This window comes from Branchiostoma lanceolatum, chromosome 3, assembly GCF_035083965.1.
Source record: "Branchiostoma lanceolatum isolate klBraLanc5 chromosome 3, klBraLanc5.hap2, whole genome shotgun sequence".
NCBI classification, from domain to species: domain Eukaryota; kingdom Metazoa; phylum Chordata; class Leptocardii; order Amphioxiformes; family Branchiostomatidae; genus Branchiostoma; species Branchiostoma lanceolatum.
The window spans coordinates 5,699,941-5,717,512 of NC_089724.1; the positions used below are offsets into that span (position 1 = coordinate 5,699,941).

At 40.8% G+C, this 17,572-nt stretch overlaps 1 protein-coding gene across 10 annotated transcripts in view; it reads right to left on the reverse strand.

Moving 5' to 3' along the window:
- The window catches only part of LOC136429849 (soluble guanylate cyclase 88E-like), a 59,177-nt gene that overhangs the window by 4,415 nt on the left and 37,190 nt on the right, over positions 1–17,572 (reverse strand). For 6 of the 10 annotated variants that reach the window (XM_066419889.1, XM_066419892.1, XM_066419893.1 and 3 more), the window contains exons 6-18: positions 15,080–15,179; positions 13,046–13,195; positions 12,489–12,615; positions 11,875–11,910; positions 10,153–10,272; positions 9,213–9,330; positions 8,597–8,726; positions 7,306–7,452; positions 6,628–6,795; positions 5,598–5,754; positions 3,724–3,833; positions 2,954–3,043; positions 2,397–2,624 (exon numbers count right to left, since the gene is read on the reverse strand). In XM_066419889.1, the coding sequence (XP_066275986.1) occupies positions 2,397–2,624; positions 2,954–3,043; positions 3,724–3,833; positions 5,598–5,754; positions 6,628–6,795; positions 7,306–7,452; positions 8,597–8,726; positions 9,213–9,330; positions 10,153–10,272; positions 11,875–11,910; positions 12,489–12,615; positions 13,046–13,195; positions 15,080–15,179 (1,681 nt within the window). Of the gene's footprint in view, positions 1–61; positions 2,625–2,953; positions 3,044–3,723; positions 3,834–4,448; positions 4,559–5,597; positions 5,755–6,627; positions 6,796–7,305; positions 7,453–8,596; positions 8,727–9,212; positions 9,331–10,152; positions 10,273–11,874; positions 11,911–12,488; positions 12,616–13,045; positions 13,196–15,079; positions 15,180–17,572 lie in introns of those variants that run through there. The other 4 variants (XM_066419894.1, XM_066419895.1, XM_066419897.1 and 1 more) reach the window with 4 other exon arrangements.

A 17,572-nucleotide genomic window follows, 5' to 3' on the forward strand; every position in this document is an offset into this window, starting at 1 on the left:
CAATTATATAGCAACTATATGTAAAGAACGCACAGGCACATCGCAAGACGACGAACGGAACTATGGGATACATAATCTTTATTTTGTAAGAAATACTGGTTGACGTCACAATGACTAGTGTCCGATACAAACAACACAAAATACATGAGCAACATCTTGCAATTGGTGAACAACACGGTCACTGTCTATATCTGCCACATATATCTAGTATTTATATACAATATCGTTACTGTACATAAACTTTAGGAAGACTCTGGATTGATATGTTCATATACAAAAATAAACGATTGGAAAAAGAAACAGAAACCTACTTTTGTCCGAAATCTTCGGTCATATGATGATATGCTGTTATAAACAGCAAACCCCAAAGATTAATCTCCAAGCAGATTTATCGGTGGTAAAGCAGTATCGAAAGGGCCAATCAGTAACCAAGAGGCTGCTGAGTGCCCTTTGGTTTCTGGTTGGCCCTTTTGATACTACCTTGCCACCGATAGATCTGCTTGGAGATGACCCAAAGATATGGGCGCCTGCAAACACCATTCACATTATGCCCCTGAAGCACATGCGTGTCATGGCAAAAATGTCTCCTAACAAATAGATGATGGTCTTCTCATCCACCATAAGAAAGTGTGCTAGAGCTTTCTCTCTAAAGTATTCCGCTTAGTAGGCCCTCCACGTTGTTCAACCATAGTTTTAATTGCCGGGTACGATGATACATTGTACATATGGCATGTCCATTTTAAAGCGCCTTATTTGACGGTGATACATGTTCGATAAATTAAACTTCCCTGGACTTTGCTGATGCAAAGAGTATCAAACTCTTTATATTGGGACACAGGTGAACTCTCTTACACAGTTACTGTATCCGTTAACACCATTGAGCTTATCTAGAGTAGTGTTTCTTTGTCCTAGCCTGGCCTTACTTGATCCCTTTAATTTGATATGGGCCTGAACATTATCCTAATCAAAATCGAGTAACAAAGTCTTTCTATTATGAGAGGTATAAAGGAGGTCATAAACATCAGGGCACTCCAGCCATCACTCAACAGAGACAGCGGGCGTTATAAACTTCCTGGCACGTTTGACCAATTGCTGACGTCACGTATCCATAATGACACGTGTCAATAAAGTCACGTGTCTGTAACTCTCGTGAGTTTACGTTCGGCAGTGATTGGTCATTATTGATCCTGAAGAAGGCGACAGTGGTCGTCGGAAATTCGATCCGTGAATACCTTAGTGTTGGAAGAAAGTTTAGCATTGTGAGGAAGGTACACTGTTGCTGTTTCCGTTAACACCATTGAGCTTCTCTAGAGTCGGGTTTCTTTGTCCTAGCCTGGCCTTACTTGATCCCTTTTATTTGATATGGGTTTGAACATTATCCTAATCAAAATCGAGTAAGAAAGTCTTTCTATTGTGAGGAAGGTACACTGTTGCTGTGTCCGTTAACGCCATTGAGCTTTCCTAGAGTCAGGTGTCTTTGTCCTAGTCTGACCTTATTTGCTCTCCTTCATCTGATATGGGCCCGAACATTATCATAATTAAGATCTCCCATAGGAAAAGATTTATGCTATTATTTAAGTCCATCTGAAACCAGCTTTGAAATAGGACCCCAGGAGGACTCTGCATTTGCTGCATTTGAATAAAACTGTTTGAAATTAATCAGATAATTATGGCCACACTTTATCTTTGCAACTACTCTTTAGTACATTTGAGACCAGTTTTGAAAGAGGAGAAATGAGGACATTCTATTCTTAATACAGGACATTTCCTGTCTTTTGAATGAAAGCGTTAAAAAAGAATCAGAATTTCTTCCCATTTCCAGACCAGAAAGGCGCACCTTTGCAACTGCTTCGGACCAAAAAGTGAATTGTGATGGCATTGTGATGATATTCACTACTAAATGCAGTATTCTGCGTTTAATGTCTTTTGGATAAAAGTATTCAAAACGAATCCAAATTTCTTCACCATTTCCAGACCATAGGAGCACCTTTGCATCTGCTTCTGACCAAAAAGTGAATTGTGATGGCATTGTGATGATATTTCCTTCTTACAGTACATTAAAATGTCTTCTGGATAAAAATGTTTCAAAAATAATCAGAATTTCTTCCCATTTCCGGACCAGAAAGGAGCACTTTTGCAACTGCTTCTGACCAAATTGCGATGGCAGGATGATGACATTCCCTTCTTACTGCAGTACTCTGTATTCAATTTCTTTTGGATGAAAGTGTTCATAATGAATCAGAATTTCTTACCATTTCCATACCTTTGCAACTAATTCTGACCAAAGAAAGGTGATGGCAGGACATAATTATAAGGCCGACGATGATAAGTACGCACTCGACGTCTATTTAAAGTTTGGCCACACATTAATGTCACGTCACGCCGTCTAATTCTACCTTTTCTTGCACTACTTCTTCCTCAATGGTAATGTTCGGGGCGTCCCGGTGCTTCTTGATGACGTCATCCGAGAAGACGGGATTGTAGGTGGATATTCTGGAGCTGTCACGTGAGCCGTCGTCAGACTCGTTCTCGCTGGAGTTGGCCAGGAACGGCGTGTCCAGCGCCTCCCCGGTCTGGTCGCCGACCTTCTCTTTCAGCCAGTACGTTTTCATCTCACCCTTTCCCTGCGAATGATATAACAGCCACATTTTAAAACATTTCTGAAACAAGCAGCTAGGGAGCCCAAACTTACACCACATCTTTTTAGCATCACAAGCTATTTACCTCTAAAAAAGCAAGGCCATGGCAGGTCAAGGACAAGAGCCGGGAATCGGATGGTTGGAAGAGTTAAATTGGTTAAGTGAAGACACTACCGAGCAAAATCTAAATATGCAAAAGTATACACTTGGAAAGTATACACTAGCTCAATATTTTAGTCCTGATTTTTTCACTACCCTAACGACGACGGGGTGAAAGTATGTTTCTATTTCAAATCTGAAGATAAATCATTTACCTTGATTGTCACAGTCCCTCTCTCTACAAGGAGGTAAGGTTCTTCTTCCAGGTGAGCCTTGGTGGTCTCACTGATGTGGATGTGCATCCCCTGTACGGACATACACGTCAGGTATGTACGAATATAACCGTCAAGTATGTACGGACACACACGTCAGGTATGCTGGGACATACATGTGAGGTATGCACGGACATTTATACACGCCAGGTAGGTACGGACATACACGTCAGGTATGTACAATATGTTGCAGCGTGCAATGGCCCTTTCCACAAAACTTCGTTATCTTCGCTAATAGCAAACGGAACGTGGATTGACATTAGACGAACTAACTTGATCACATTGTCATTAATAGATATGTTACGAAATTTGCTGTTGTGGTCGCAAAGAAGGCTTTGTAACTACACCGAACATTGAACAATGCAACGTTCTAATGACGCAACTGCTTATTCTTTATACAGCAAATTCCTTTCAAACGACAATGTTGCAGTTTGATGCACTTAAATAAAAAGCAACATTCCATATAATTTTCCTCTCCATTCGCCACCAAATATATATATATATATATATATATATATATATATATATATATATATATACATACATACATACATACATACATACATACATACATACATACATACATACATACATACATACATATATATATATATATATATATATATATATATATATATATATATATATATATATATATATATATATATATATATATATATATATATATATATTTATATATAAACATAGCGTACCTGGCCACTACTTTCCATGCGCGATGCTGTGTTAACGGTGTCCCCGAACAGACACCATCTGGGCATCTTCAGCCCCACTACTCCTGCCACCACCATGCCGGAGTGCACGCCTGCCAATAGTGTTATCATTGCTTAATTAGTACGTGACATATGAGAACCATGCTTGGAGCAACAGCACTGTTGTCGGAGGTACTTCAGTACACCTGTATGCGTTCAACAGGAATGGAAGAACCATGCAAATCAGTTTTATGCATTTAAGTGGCTTCACTTATTCTTAGGTCCCAATTGGAGAAAGGGGCTCTGCCGGGTAGTTGACGGTCTTTTTTTTTTTGCATTTTCTGGCGTGGCCTCTTGGGACACCCTGCGGCTGCCGCGCGACGCTCTCCCCCGGTACCCGGCAGTCCATCGGGACAAATTTGTGGCTTCGGGGCACGGCCGGGACTACACCCCCTACGGGCACCGGCACAATTGATACTTAAGCATCAGAGGTTTTATTCTGGACCTCTTTCCATCTCAAACGCATACAACGTACTTCCGCATGTCAAGAACACGCTGGCTGCTATATAAGGGAGAAAATGAGTTCATGCGTTAGTAGTGTCGTTTGGTATTAGTTACACAGCACGCTTACTGGTGGCATCATGCTTCTTCATCAAGTCACCTAAACTTAGGGAGGAAACCTGCTCATCGTTAGGACTCGATAATGAAATATGCCCCCTACTTGTTACCTTTCCAGTTTTCTCTATGATGGAGGCATTTGTCACATCCTTGCCAAATACTGTGTACCTCGGCATGGTGATGCCTATCACTCCGGCAACTATCGCACCGGTATGAATGCCTGCAATGGGGAAGGGGCCTCCATTAACATTAATCCTTCGGGTTACATAAATCCGCCACTTTGAAAACACTGGGTTTGAGAGATCTTTAGTTCAACACCTCTCAAGTATGTACAGTTTAGATATACAGAAGTGCATTATACTGAGAGACGTTGGGTTTGAGATTTATTTGGAGGTATCTTTTTCCCTTGGTGACGGAATTATGTATCCTGGTGGAATTATCTTAGTAGATGTAACATGTAGACTGTACAATATCACTCATCGTTAATGGCATGAGACAGTGTCACCTTTTGCTTCATGAATCATCTCCATTCCAAAAGAAGATCTTTACAAGCATAAATTAAATCTTTGTTAGCAAACAGATGCTACTCCACTCAAAACAGGTCATGATCTTGGGGTAGAATTGATTTCGATAATCAAACCATCTCACTGGACCCGCGGGACGTTGGCGACCTCGCTGCGACCGGACGATATGACAGAGCTCTCGAATTTCATCGATTAAAAACGAATCATTTTGCGCTTTGTGTGTTTTGTTGTCTTTTTAGTCATACTTGCACGTTTTGAAGGATATTCCCATTATAAAGTCAAGAGTAGCACAAATCCAGTTTAGGACGCAGACAACGCCGCCAACGTGCCGCGGGCCCGGTGAGAGGGGGCCCGGGGCTTACTGTAAGTCCCTCGACCTGAGCTGGGTGTTGAGCCGAGATGAGGTAGACATTGAGGTGGATATTAAGCCCCCCTCTCACTGGACCCGTGGCACGCTGGCGGCGTCGCTGCGTCCTAAACTGGAATTTTGTTACCCTTGACTTTATAATGAGAATATCATTCAAAACGTACGAGTATGACCAAAACGATAACAAAACACACAAAGCTTAAAAAGATTTGTTTTTTGTCGATGAAGTTCGTTGAGTGCTTTGTCGATTCGATCGGTCACAGCGACGCCGCCAGCGTGCCGCGGGTCCAGTGAGAGGGGGGCTTAAGTTGGCGCCAGAGAGAGAGATTGCATATAACACTACAATATAGCAACATACAGATACTGACCTATTCTTATCTGCAGTGTGTCCCCAGTGGATGGGTCCTGTAGATGTTTCATCGACCTGAGCATGTCTAGTGCCATGTCTGCCACGTAGTGGGCGTGAAAACGGGTCTTCTCCGGAGCGCCGGATACAACCATGTAGGCGTCACCTATAGTTTCCACCTGAAATAGGGATCTCATGGTTTCAAGAAGTAAACATACACACACACTCATTGATATGTATAAGCAGCAACACCTGCGCTGCATTGCTATGTGAACCAGTTAGAATTGCCTTGAAGAAGGTGACAGATGGTCACCGAAACGTCGGTTGAATAAATCTCTTGGTTGTGTAAAAAGAGGCTTTTTATTCAGTGACTTACCAACCTGATGAAACTATTCACGGACACACACACTATTGTATCTTCTTCGACAATTATCTGCTTTTTATGCTTAATCGATGATTAAAAATCTTCGGATACGTTCCACCAGACGGCGATTGCAGAACAGAGACCAAAATTTGATTTTTGTTTGTTTTACTCTTGATTTAATGGCTGGAATATGATGCAGGATGTTAAAATATGATTTAAAAGACAACAAAACACATAAAACATAAAAGAAATTGTTCTTTATCAATAGTCCTTATCAGCTTCTAGGAGGGAGTGGTGTAAAGTAACTGAAACTGCTATGGCAAAACATTACTGCAACAGTTGCACGCCATCAAATTACGATTGTTTGAAAGACAACACTACACGAAATGGCATCGGATCCCGGCGGATACGTACATGGATTCCTTCGGTAATATTCCAAAGCCCGTGCGGATTTAGTCGGATCCGTTAGTTACGTTGGATCCGCCTGTATCCGTCAGTATCCGTCAGTATCCGCCCAAAATACAGAAAAATCCTTATACGTATCTGCCGGGATCCGAGGCCATTGCGTGCAGTGCAACGTGTTAGCATCCTAATTCGTCTAGAACAGGTTTTAGGGGTCAACGTAGAAAAATGCGAGCTTGTCATTGGTCCAAGCACATTTGAACAGCTGTAATGCGATATCTCTGACCTTGTAGACGTTGTGTTTCTCTGTGAGTTGATCGAACAGCGTGTACATGGAGTTGAGCATGGATACAACCTGCATCGGAGTGATGCGGCTGCAGATCTTGGTGAACCCGACCACGTCACTGAAGAGTATGGTCACCTCTTGGAACACCTGAAAATATGCAGCGTGAGACTGCAGCAAAGGGTGGTGCAATAGTGTAAACAAAGGCATTACGCATGCGTGGCCAGTCATCATTCGCCATTGGCAGCTTTAGTGCAACAATATCCCACCTTCACACAGCAGGCCAGATTCTGCTTTTGGTCCCATGGGGACACCAAGCCGGTCTGCCTTTAAAGGAGGGTACGGTGTATGCAAACAGGTGTTAAAAGGCTATATGATGCGGTGAATAAGCATTCAACAAATCACTCACAAAGCGGAAGCCCATGCGTTAAAGTTGATGCAAAAGCGATGACTGTAAGGCAAAGTCGATTTCAGGCATTGCAACCATGCATGCTCTCATATCTGATAACATACGAGGAAGTTGATGGGTTCCTTTAACAAAATGTGCATTATTCGTGCGCATTCTTCAGAGAATTCACATGGTTCAACTGTAAGTGCATTTTGTAGCGCAGCCCCTGACCATCAAGCTGCTGTGAATACAAGTTGTAGAAAGAGAATTTAAAAAAAAAATAGAATTTTGACCTCGCATGTCTCCACGGACGCCTCTCCCTTCCTGAGCCTGTCCGCCACGGCCTTGGGAATCATCTGGTACAGCAGCTCGTCCGTTTTCTTCATCTCCACGTCCAGCATCCTCATACTCTCCTCTAGCTTCGAGCTCTTCTGTTGCTCCTGGAGCGAGAATGGGTTACGTTGGCTCGAGTGCATCAACACTGGAAAGGGTAGTCTGTATGTACAATGTAGTGTAATATAACTGTTGTACTTTGTTCGATGTTTTAAATTTTGAAGTTAGCTATAGAATTTCAGATTGAAGTTCTTAAGAGAGGCATTTTGTAAATACGTTTTGCTGACATTCTACTTTATTTTATGTTGAGCATCCATTTTTTTCTGTGCACCCATGTAGCTATCTTTTTAGGATGCACCAGTGTACCTATTCTCAAAAATGAATTTCGAGCTCTGAGCTACGACACTAAGTCTAAGAGATTAACATCCCTTTAACTTTTAAAAGAGTGGCGCCTTTTTACTTTAATTTGTACCAAAATTAGATAGCAGCAATAGAAGGCGAACCCATGCATATGATAGCAAAAATTGTGTAAAAGCTATAACAACATTTAACAACCAATCTTCACAGGCCGTGTAAATACCCTTGATTGCCGGAGGGAAATGCCGAACCATTTTTATTCCATAAGAATATCAACAGATTTTAGCCTCCAACGTGATAATCAAAGAGAAAAGATTTTATTAAGTGGCATGCGCAGATTTCACGACAGAGAGTTGCGGCCATCCGTTTGGCATCCTGACATCACCAGATATACGTGGGCGGTTGAGGCTTCCGCCACACTAATTCAAATATTTTGCTAATTTTCAGGAGAGAATGAAATTATTTACAATATCCTATCCATCCACATGGCATGTTATGCTGTCGCCAAATATGCGACAATGGCATGCTCTTGAATCGGCGGGGACACTTAAAGCCCCTATCTCACTGGGCAAGCGGCACGTTGGCGGCGTTGATGCGTCCTAAAGTGGATTTGTGTTACCATTGACTTTGTATAATGGGAATACCATGCAAAACGTAAAAGTACGCCTAAAAAGACAACAAAGCACGCAAAGCGTTCAAAGATTAATTTGTTTCTCTATGAAATTCGTTGAGCGCTTTGCCAAATCACCCTATCGCAGTAAGGCCGCCAACGTGCCGCGGGTCCAGTGGCAGTGAGATTGGGGTTTTAACGTATTTCTTCAATTCTTTTTCAAATCCAAAGACGTAAGCTTTAAGACCTGTACTGTTCATTTTGTATAAGAAGAAAAATATTACTTGGTCCAAGGCGAGCTTGAGCTCGGCTGACTGCTGGGTACCGGCCAGAACCAGATCTCGACTGGAGTCGTGCATGCTCAGATCGTTGATGTACAGTCCGGTCATAAACATCTGTTCCAGGTTCTCCATACTGGCAGAGAACACACAATATCAACACGTCAGATAGTTTATATATATGATAGCTGAAAGTTGTTCCAAATCACACATAAAACACACACTGCTGGATTTTCAGGAATCGGATTCTTCATATCATACTTGTATTTTTAAGTGTTGTTACATATTTAAGCTAATATCTTTAGTGTTCACATACAATACCAGTAGTGATCAGTTGCTGCAACAAGGGACATGGAGGACTCAATTACCTTCACCTAGTCCCATCCTCATGCCTGAGGGCCGGGGAGTACTCAAGCATGCCGTAAGTTGCATCAGTTTGAACTTGTAAAGTTTGCAGTGCAGTTGTAAATGTAAAAACGATTCATTGATTGTCAATGAAAAGAAGACAAGACAAGACACAGCCCTTCGTGATAGTAACAGGCTAGTTGGGCATCCTTGGCTGTGCGTGCGGAAAAGAAATAAATAAAACACAAGACGCTAAAACATGATGACTTCACATTACATTGGGGTCCCGATAAAGATGACGCTTTTCCAATCTTCCATGAACATCATCTGCCCCTTCAGCGTAAGGCACCGGTCGTTCTCATTGGCTAGTGTGTTAAAGCCCTCGGGGGCATCTCCTATCAGTGGATGGAACATAGATATAATGCATGGTTAGTTAATGGCAGCTTAAGCTTGTGTTATCAATTCTGGAGAATCTGGATGATAAGTCACAGTCATCGCTAACGGTCCCCGTTCAAGGTTCAAGGTTGGAGTCACTGTACATATGCAACATTAGCTTGGTTGGCAGTAATTCGAAAACGCTTTCTGCACCGTCGCTTATTCTGAGAATGAGATAGGCAATGTCAAAGATCATAGATAGTCCCCACAATTCTAGAAGAGCAAGAACATTCATCTCAAGTGCTAGTTAATTAACCATTCACAAGTCAGACAGCACTTGGTTCACTGGGTTATTCGGGTTAGTTTGTTTTTATCTGAAATACACGCATGGAACGAATCTACCCTTAACTATAAGTCACCTGCAGGTGGCGCTCATACAAACATATGTTTTGTAATCTACCTCAGTGCAGGCAATATCATGATCGCAAGAAGCACATTGCCACATCTTAGCTGCTGAGAATGGCATTGCATTTTTGATAGATTTACATCCTTCGCCAAAAAACGTCGAACAGGCAAAATAAATTCGAAACTAGGAAGTAATTCCGTATCTAAAATAATGGATGACAATTTCCAAAACCTCCATTCCATGAGTCTTTAAAGCTTCGATATCTGAGTGTATGACTGTACCTGGGAACGCATCTATAAGCAGCGACACCTGTGCTGCAGTGCAATGTGAACCAGTCAGGATTGCCCTGAGGAAGGTGACAGGTGCTCACTGAAACTACGGTTGAAAAAATCACTTGGAATATCTAAAATAAAGAATAAATGAATGTATTCCGTACCGGTGATTGTCTGAAAGGCCATGAGTTCCAAGGATGTGTCCAGCGGTGCGGCTTGGTCTCCATTTCCCACAGCCGCGTCTCCATTCCCGTACCCATTCTCAATCGAAGGAACACCTAAACCTATTCCAAAGGAAAGGGCATACAGTGACAGTTAGCATAACACCAGTAAAAGCCAGTAAGGCTAGATCGTCATGCACGTAATTATGATGATTTGTACGTATACCTTATCGTGTCTTATCTGGATGCACGATATCGCTCTAATCAGTCATATTTTCTTGAAAGTTCTAAGAGCAATAAAACGGAAAATACGTCCAAAAATATTCCACTTGTACATTTGACAATTCTTTTGCACCTTTGCATAGTTGTGTTGACATGGTTGTGAACATAACAGAAATCTATGGTATTTTTGCTATGGTAGTGTTTTACTTAGACAGCAGAAAACCAAATACAATGCCAATGATCGTGCGATGACATTGCCACTAAGTATTGAACATAACGGCGTCTCGAGCAGACAGGCTTAAGCTTTCATATGGTGCTTAGGCCATGTTGATTTGATCGTATGGATGACGTCGACATCCGCGCGCGCATCAATTTTCGTCCGTTATAAAAAGGTTTTGACCATACTGTTAATCGTACAAAGCAGACGCAAAATGAGAAAATGTGCTGCAAATTGCAAAAATAAATCAGGAAAAAATTACTAATGTCGTAGAATTCAAAGTCAATTCCAAAGTCAAAGAAGATGTTGAAGAACAAAAATTAAGAGTCTATTTTTTGGTCTCATACTGTTTGTGTTTAGTTACTTATTCAGCCTTCCTGATTACTCAGATTTCATACTTAAGCCCACATTTTTTGTTAAACTTGTATTTGTTGTTGTTCGCATCAGGTTTCGGGTGTCATCCATATCATCAAATCAATATGACCTTATATAGCTTAGCAGAGCTGAAATGGCAGAAAATAAGTGTTTCACAATATAAGATCGACGTTATAAGACCAAACATAATGGCCGTGGGGTTGAATGCATGTTTTTACGTAATACTAAGCTGCAATAGACGTCAATGAGATATGGTACTATGGTACTATGACATCAATACTAACTAAATCTAACTCAGTGATATCTCGAGGAAACAGGCTTTCATGACACATGGTGCATGCATAGCTTAGCAGAACCGATATAGCAGAACTTAATACAAAGCCTCTACCGAAAGTGTCGTGGATGTATGGTAGTTGGACGTGGGCAATATGGCATTTTTTGGACTCACTATATGTCAAATTTGGAATGTCTTTGGTACGGTGATATTCCAAACGAGGAAGATGTTTTTTTCTCTTAATTCACAAAGAAACTATTTTACTTGCAAATGAGTTGTTTTCAACTCGTTGACAACAAATTTGCAAACCTTTTGGTAAATGTTGAACCATTTTCCGACACGATTTGGCCAGTTATATTGAAAAGCAGTTTTAACCATGATGTCGTACACCATTGAAGATGAACTTTCATGCTAACAACTGCAAACCTTTTATTTCTAGCCTTTTAACCTTCTCCCTGCTGCCTAACTCTGCAACTAATAGAAAATGGGCTGCCAAACGTCAAAAGGTTCAAGACTTTTGGGTCTTGTTTCCGTACGACCACCATTTGCTCTTGTGAGAAAGAATAAAACATGAAAAAAGACTAAAAGCAGTGTTTTTGCGAAGCGTTTGCGACATGCTGTCAAACACTGATCTTACCAAACCACGGGCAGCGCCGGCGTGTTGCCTTACGAGCTGCAAGAACCAACGACATTTTGCACAAAGGTTTCAGAACATGCCTATAGTTTGATTGTGCATGATATACAGTTCAATTAGCAGTAATAAACGTAGTTTCACATTCAACCATCCAAACGTTAATGTTGAACGCTCTGGTGAACAATTGGGAATTTGTCGAAAGTCTAATTTTCAGCAGGGCCTTCGACGACAGAGTATACACTGCACCAGATATGGCGATAAATGTCTGGAAAGTCTGTAACATCCGATACTGCTAGGTTAATCTGGTATAAGCTCTTTTACACTTCCGAGTACGCATCCGTGGCAACAGGAATGGTGGGTAATATGTCAGTGAGGGCCCCTGATATGTAAACACAACCCGTTTGGGCTTTGTTATGCAAAAACGTAAACGAGATATGTTTACAAGCCAGGAGCCTTCACCTTTGACATATTACCCACAAGTCCTGTTACCACGCATGCGTACTCGGATGTGTAAAAGAGCTTATTGTCAGACTTCCCTGGCACTCATTGCCATTGGTAAAATCCAGTTTTCGTGCCCTGATACTAGTGACGACAAGAAAGGAAAGATGGCATCTAACCATGGACTTTATTGTGCATGAGAGTACCAGACCCTTCGTCGCTCACGCTGTTTTTTCCATGCAGGCCGGTACGTTCGATTGGCAGTCGTGAAACCAACTCAAACAGGTTATTCGTATGATTCAACACCTAGAAAACAGAAGGAGTTTTATACATGAAGCAAAACAGCCTTTAACCAGTAGAAGTAGCAGATGCTGCCAGTATATTCCCCCAAACGCGTGTTCTGTTATTTGGGGGACATTTCAGCGTCAGTTGCTGTCCATCGTCGCATTTATCACATACATATCCCAACCAAATGGTATACTACTAGTATTAGGTTCTCCTCCCTCACAAAGAAAATTTAGATCTTCAGAACATTTGACCATTAGAACATCAGAGCATTTGAACATCAGAGTAACAGAACATCAGAACATTAAAACATTAGGATATCAGAATATCAGAATATCAGAACATCAGAACAGTAGAACATAAAACATTTGAACATTTGATCACTAGAACATCAGAACATCTGAACATTAGAACAACAGAAAATAAGAACATTAGAATAACCCGAACTTACGTTCTCCCACGTGAATTTCACGAGTGGCCTGTTCAAGGTGAAGGATTCCTCTATCCGCCTGCCCTCTAGCTTCTCGAAGATGTTCTGCAGCCCGATGCCGACCCTCCTGATCAACATGTCCTCGCCGAACACCACGTTAAAGGGGAACACCTGTTAAGTACATACGTCATGTCAACGTTGCCGACGTATCTCTTACTATTCTTATTAGGCTACACCAAGTAATTTTTATGGATGACGTCCGCGCGCACATTGATTTTGGTCTGTTTCAAGGAAAAAAAACAAGAAATTGCGCTTCCTGCAACTATGACCAAAGAGTTCCTTTTTGATTTAATATATTTCTGCAGGCCTGCAAAATCAATGGGATATGGAAAGAAACAGGACAGGACAACAACTGCTGTTCAACTTCAACTGATTTATTCAAATTATTGCTTTTTTTCATGATGGATCAAAGAATTGTTAGTTGTTACACTGTGTTCTCTCATTCAATTTGCGTCCTAACATGTGTCGTCGACTATTATATTTGAAATCTAGGCATCTTGTTTTTTTCGGCCCTTCTTGGGGTTTTTTTCGGGCTCTCGCATTAGATTTAGGGTCTCCAAAGGACGTCATCCATAAAAATTACTTGGTGCAGCCTTAATTGGAATAACAGAGTTCGTTGATTTTAAGAAAGCCACTCTACCGCTTTAGATGTAACGTTAGTATAAATATAGGGTGATGCGGAATACACCGTGTTTTATTTTATTCATGTCATACACACATTTCAATGCAAAATGCACCAGAAATGTAGAGAAGATGGTGTCCTCGAACAAAAAAATTGCAAAAAATTTTAACGACCGAATTCAGTATTCAAATTTTTGACAGCGGTGCACTCGGCGCACTCGAAATGCATTCTAAATATTCTATGGAAGCCCGTGTGAAACAAGTAGAACCCCGTGTGATACGGAAAATTATCGAACCATGCGGAACCTTGAACACCTGAACATCTGAAGTATGCATTCCTCGTGGATTATTGATGCTCCATTAGCAGATTATTAAATTCACCGCGTTTCCTTCAATGTTTAGGATTACATCACAGTTGATGAATCGTTCAGACATCAAAGTATACATTTCCATATTTCCGCACACCTACCGAATACAACTTCCCAACCTAGGTCTAAGATTTATTTCCCTAACCCTTCTTCATCTCCAGCGAACAGCCGACTCTAGCTGTGCATTTTCAACCTAGCGCCTACAAAGAAGTATGGCTATAGATGAGTTTTGGTACAAAGGGTCACCGTTGGTACACCGTGGAATTCGTGCGATGACAAACTCGGAGCTGAAGGTTACGTCCTAACCGATAGGTCACGAAACGTAATATTTTGTGATGACCTTAAGCCTACTGTAATAGGCAAAGCGTATGCACAACTTGGGAGTTATAAATAAACGGAATGTTAAATCGCCTTATGAACCAATCTCGTCCTTGACCCCAGAACAAAATGTCAAGCTATTCATCATTGGATAGAGTGTACCAACATTGACTATGGTAACGAGGATATCTTATTGAGGAAATCGTATTTATCCAATGCTTTCCATTGGATAAATACATTCCATTCCAGGACTATTTTTAATGTAGCATTTGTAACTAAGGAAGAGAGGAACATTAACATATTTAGATAATGCAAATGATGACATAATTTGCATAATCAATGAGGGACTCATATATCAATTAGTGGTTAATCAAGAGAATTTCAAACCTTCAGCATTTGATATCAAAGTTGGAAGTCAACGGGAAATATTTACAACGTCAGTCGAAAAGGTTAACATTGTGTGGCAAACGTATGAGATCGTGCAACTCTGTTCAGTCTGTTCTGCATTATTCATATCTTCCATACGCTGCTTTTTACGACGACGTGTGGTTATTATATATTTAGATCTCCATGTCTGTTCTGTACGGTTTTGCTACCTTGGCACATGGTCAGTCATGATCAGTCTGTCTAAACTGATGACTAGGCGACTACCCACAAGATGAATAGAAGAAAAGAAACGTTTCTGTACCTCAAAGAAGACGTCACTTCTGACTGGAAGAAGGCTGTCTGAGCAGCTGTTTCCAAAATTATGTCGGTTAATTTTGAACGCCTTGTTGTTGAAGTATAATCTGTAAGAGGCAAGGAACACAAAGTGTTATTTTTCTTCGACGCTCTTCTGAGCTGTCAAGAAAGTGAGTGGCGTGTAAGAGAACGAATGCTTCAGGTTGTCTTGAAGGCCCAGCTGTTGAATATAATCTGTAAGAAACAAGGAACATGAAGTGTTAGCTTTAATTGGCACTGTGTCTTTGGAGCTGTCAAGAAAGTGAGTAGAGTGGCTTCAGTTTGTCATTATCAAGTGCCGAACCCACGTCAAATCAGCCCGATGGAAAGAAAGTAGTGTTGTTTCTCCGGCTATGTTTATGCAATATATGCCATTACTATGGGTTACTTAAAATGTACGTGTAATATGATACACATAATTTATAGCTGTTCCTTTCTGTGCGTACGTGTGTGAGTAATAATGATTATATAGCGTTAGTATGATAAATTACGCTGTAGTATGAATTGTGCTTTATAAGCTGTAAATGTACACCAGACTAAGTACATAGGTCTTTGATGTGGCCTCTGACGTGCGTCGCAGCTGTCACGAATAACCGTTCATTTCTGACGTTTCAAGGGAGTAGTTAGCAAAATAGAGTCCTTACTGGTTCTGCGTGGGAGTCCATTTAGCCGGCTCTTGATCTAGCGTGCCGAATGCTGTGTGCAATCTCCTTTAAGCGCTGCTACTGTGTGATGCTGCGCACGCGTAAAATTGAATTCTGAAGCGACGTGACTTAAAAGATTTCCGAGAAGATTGGTATATGTCCTAGAAAGAGTTTCAAAGCGTCTAAATTACATCTAAATTCTAGTTTGAGGGAACATTCCTACTTCATTTTCAATAATGAGCAAGCTAGAATTTATTGCTTTTCTTGATACTGTTTTGAGATATGTAGGTGCACATTTTACGCAGTATATAAAGGAAAAACATATTCTTAACAAAATAGCGGATCGGAATTAGTATATAATTGGCTGGCTTCTTTTCGTCCTTATCAAATTGATGTTTAATTGCTTAAGACAATTAATATGAGGCGCTAATAAATGTGTTGGTTTACTGATAGAAAAACATCGGCTAAGAACATTCATGAACCATGAGTCGCGATATTCATGTGTTGCCGCCAGTCTTCTGTGCTTTGGACTTGCTAAAGGACTGGATCAGCTCAGCTAAGGTCTTATCACGCGTGAGAAATAGGTATATACGAATTGCAAAATGTGCCACACGGATTCAAGTTTATTTGGTGTCAGTGATGCTGTTGTCTTTTACATTGATGAATATCAACCACAATAAAGTCTATAAAAGGTATATCGTGCTTTTGCTTTGGACTTTCTTCGGGGACTGTATCTCAGCTAATGTCTTTTCAAATGACTTCCAAATACTGGTCCGTGAAGGAAATACAAACTGCAGAACGTGCCACACTGATTTTAATTATTTAGGTATCGATGATTTTTGTATTCAACATTGATGAATATCAAGCATGATAAAATGTCACCTCAGCTAAGGTCTTATCAAATGAGTTACAAATGTTGGTGCGCAGGAGGAATACATATGGCGGGACATACAGATTTTAAGTGCCAACAATGTTATTTTCTAACTATGATGAATATTAAACGCTATTGAGCTCTTACACGTTGCCGCTGATTTTTTTAGCACTAAATGGCATAGCCTACAAGTGAAGAGACGAAGCGCGGATCTTGCCAAGTTAATTCACATGCCAGAGGACACGTTCTTCGTTTCCTCCATTTACCACATGGTACAGATGTATAGATTCCCGGGGGAGCACAATGTCCAATGCCTATTTGTACTTCCAGCGCAAGGTGTGTGCCCATGCATGCGTGAACATTTACATGTACCACCACGTTGAGCTCCCTAAAACGGCTAAAAATAGAGCTTTTATCAAGCTTCATGCATGAGCATACATATCGTTACAGAGCACAAAGACGTCTTTACTAACTTAATTGAGTTTCAGTGCCTTTCTTATAATACTACAAGGTCGAAGATATGTCACAACAAGATGCATGTCTGTGTCAACATACGTTTTTAGCACCGCTAGGCAAAAACCTAAAATGTACAAACATACACTGTCCTTAGATTGTTTCATACATAAATGTTCAACGTAGCTCATATTTAGTATTAGACAATGACTCCAGCGTACGATATATGAGTTACTAATTATTCTAATTAAACAAATAAACAAACAAGGTGGCACCAGAAAATGTATACCTGCTTTTAATTAATTCTTAGCCTTTTTATGGATTTAGATCTGGGAACATATCAACACAAAATATGCACTTTTAATGTTGAAGATACCATAAGCCCTCAAAGGGCATAGAAAAAAACAGGAAGGAATATGATACCCGTGGTTATATATTTAGGAGTGCAAGAAGAAGAAACATGATAAAAACAACGTGTTCTCCAATAAGGCAT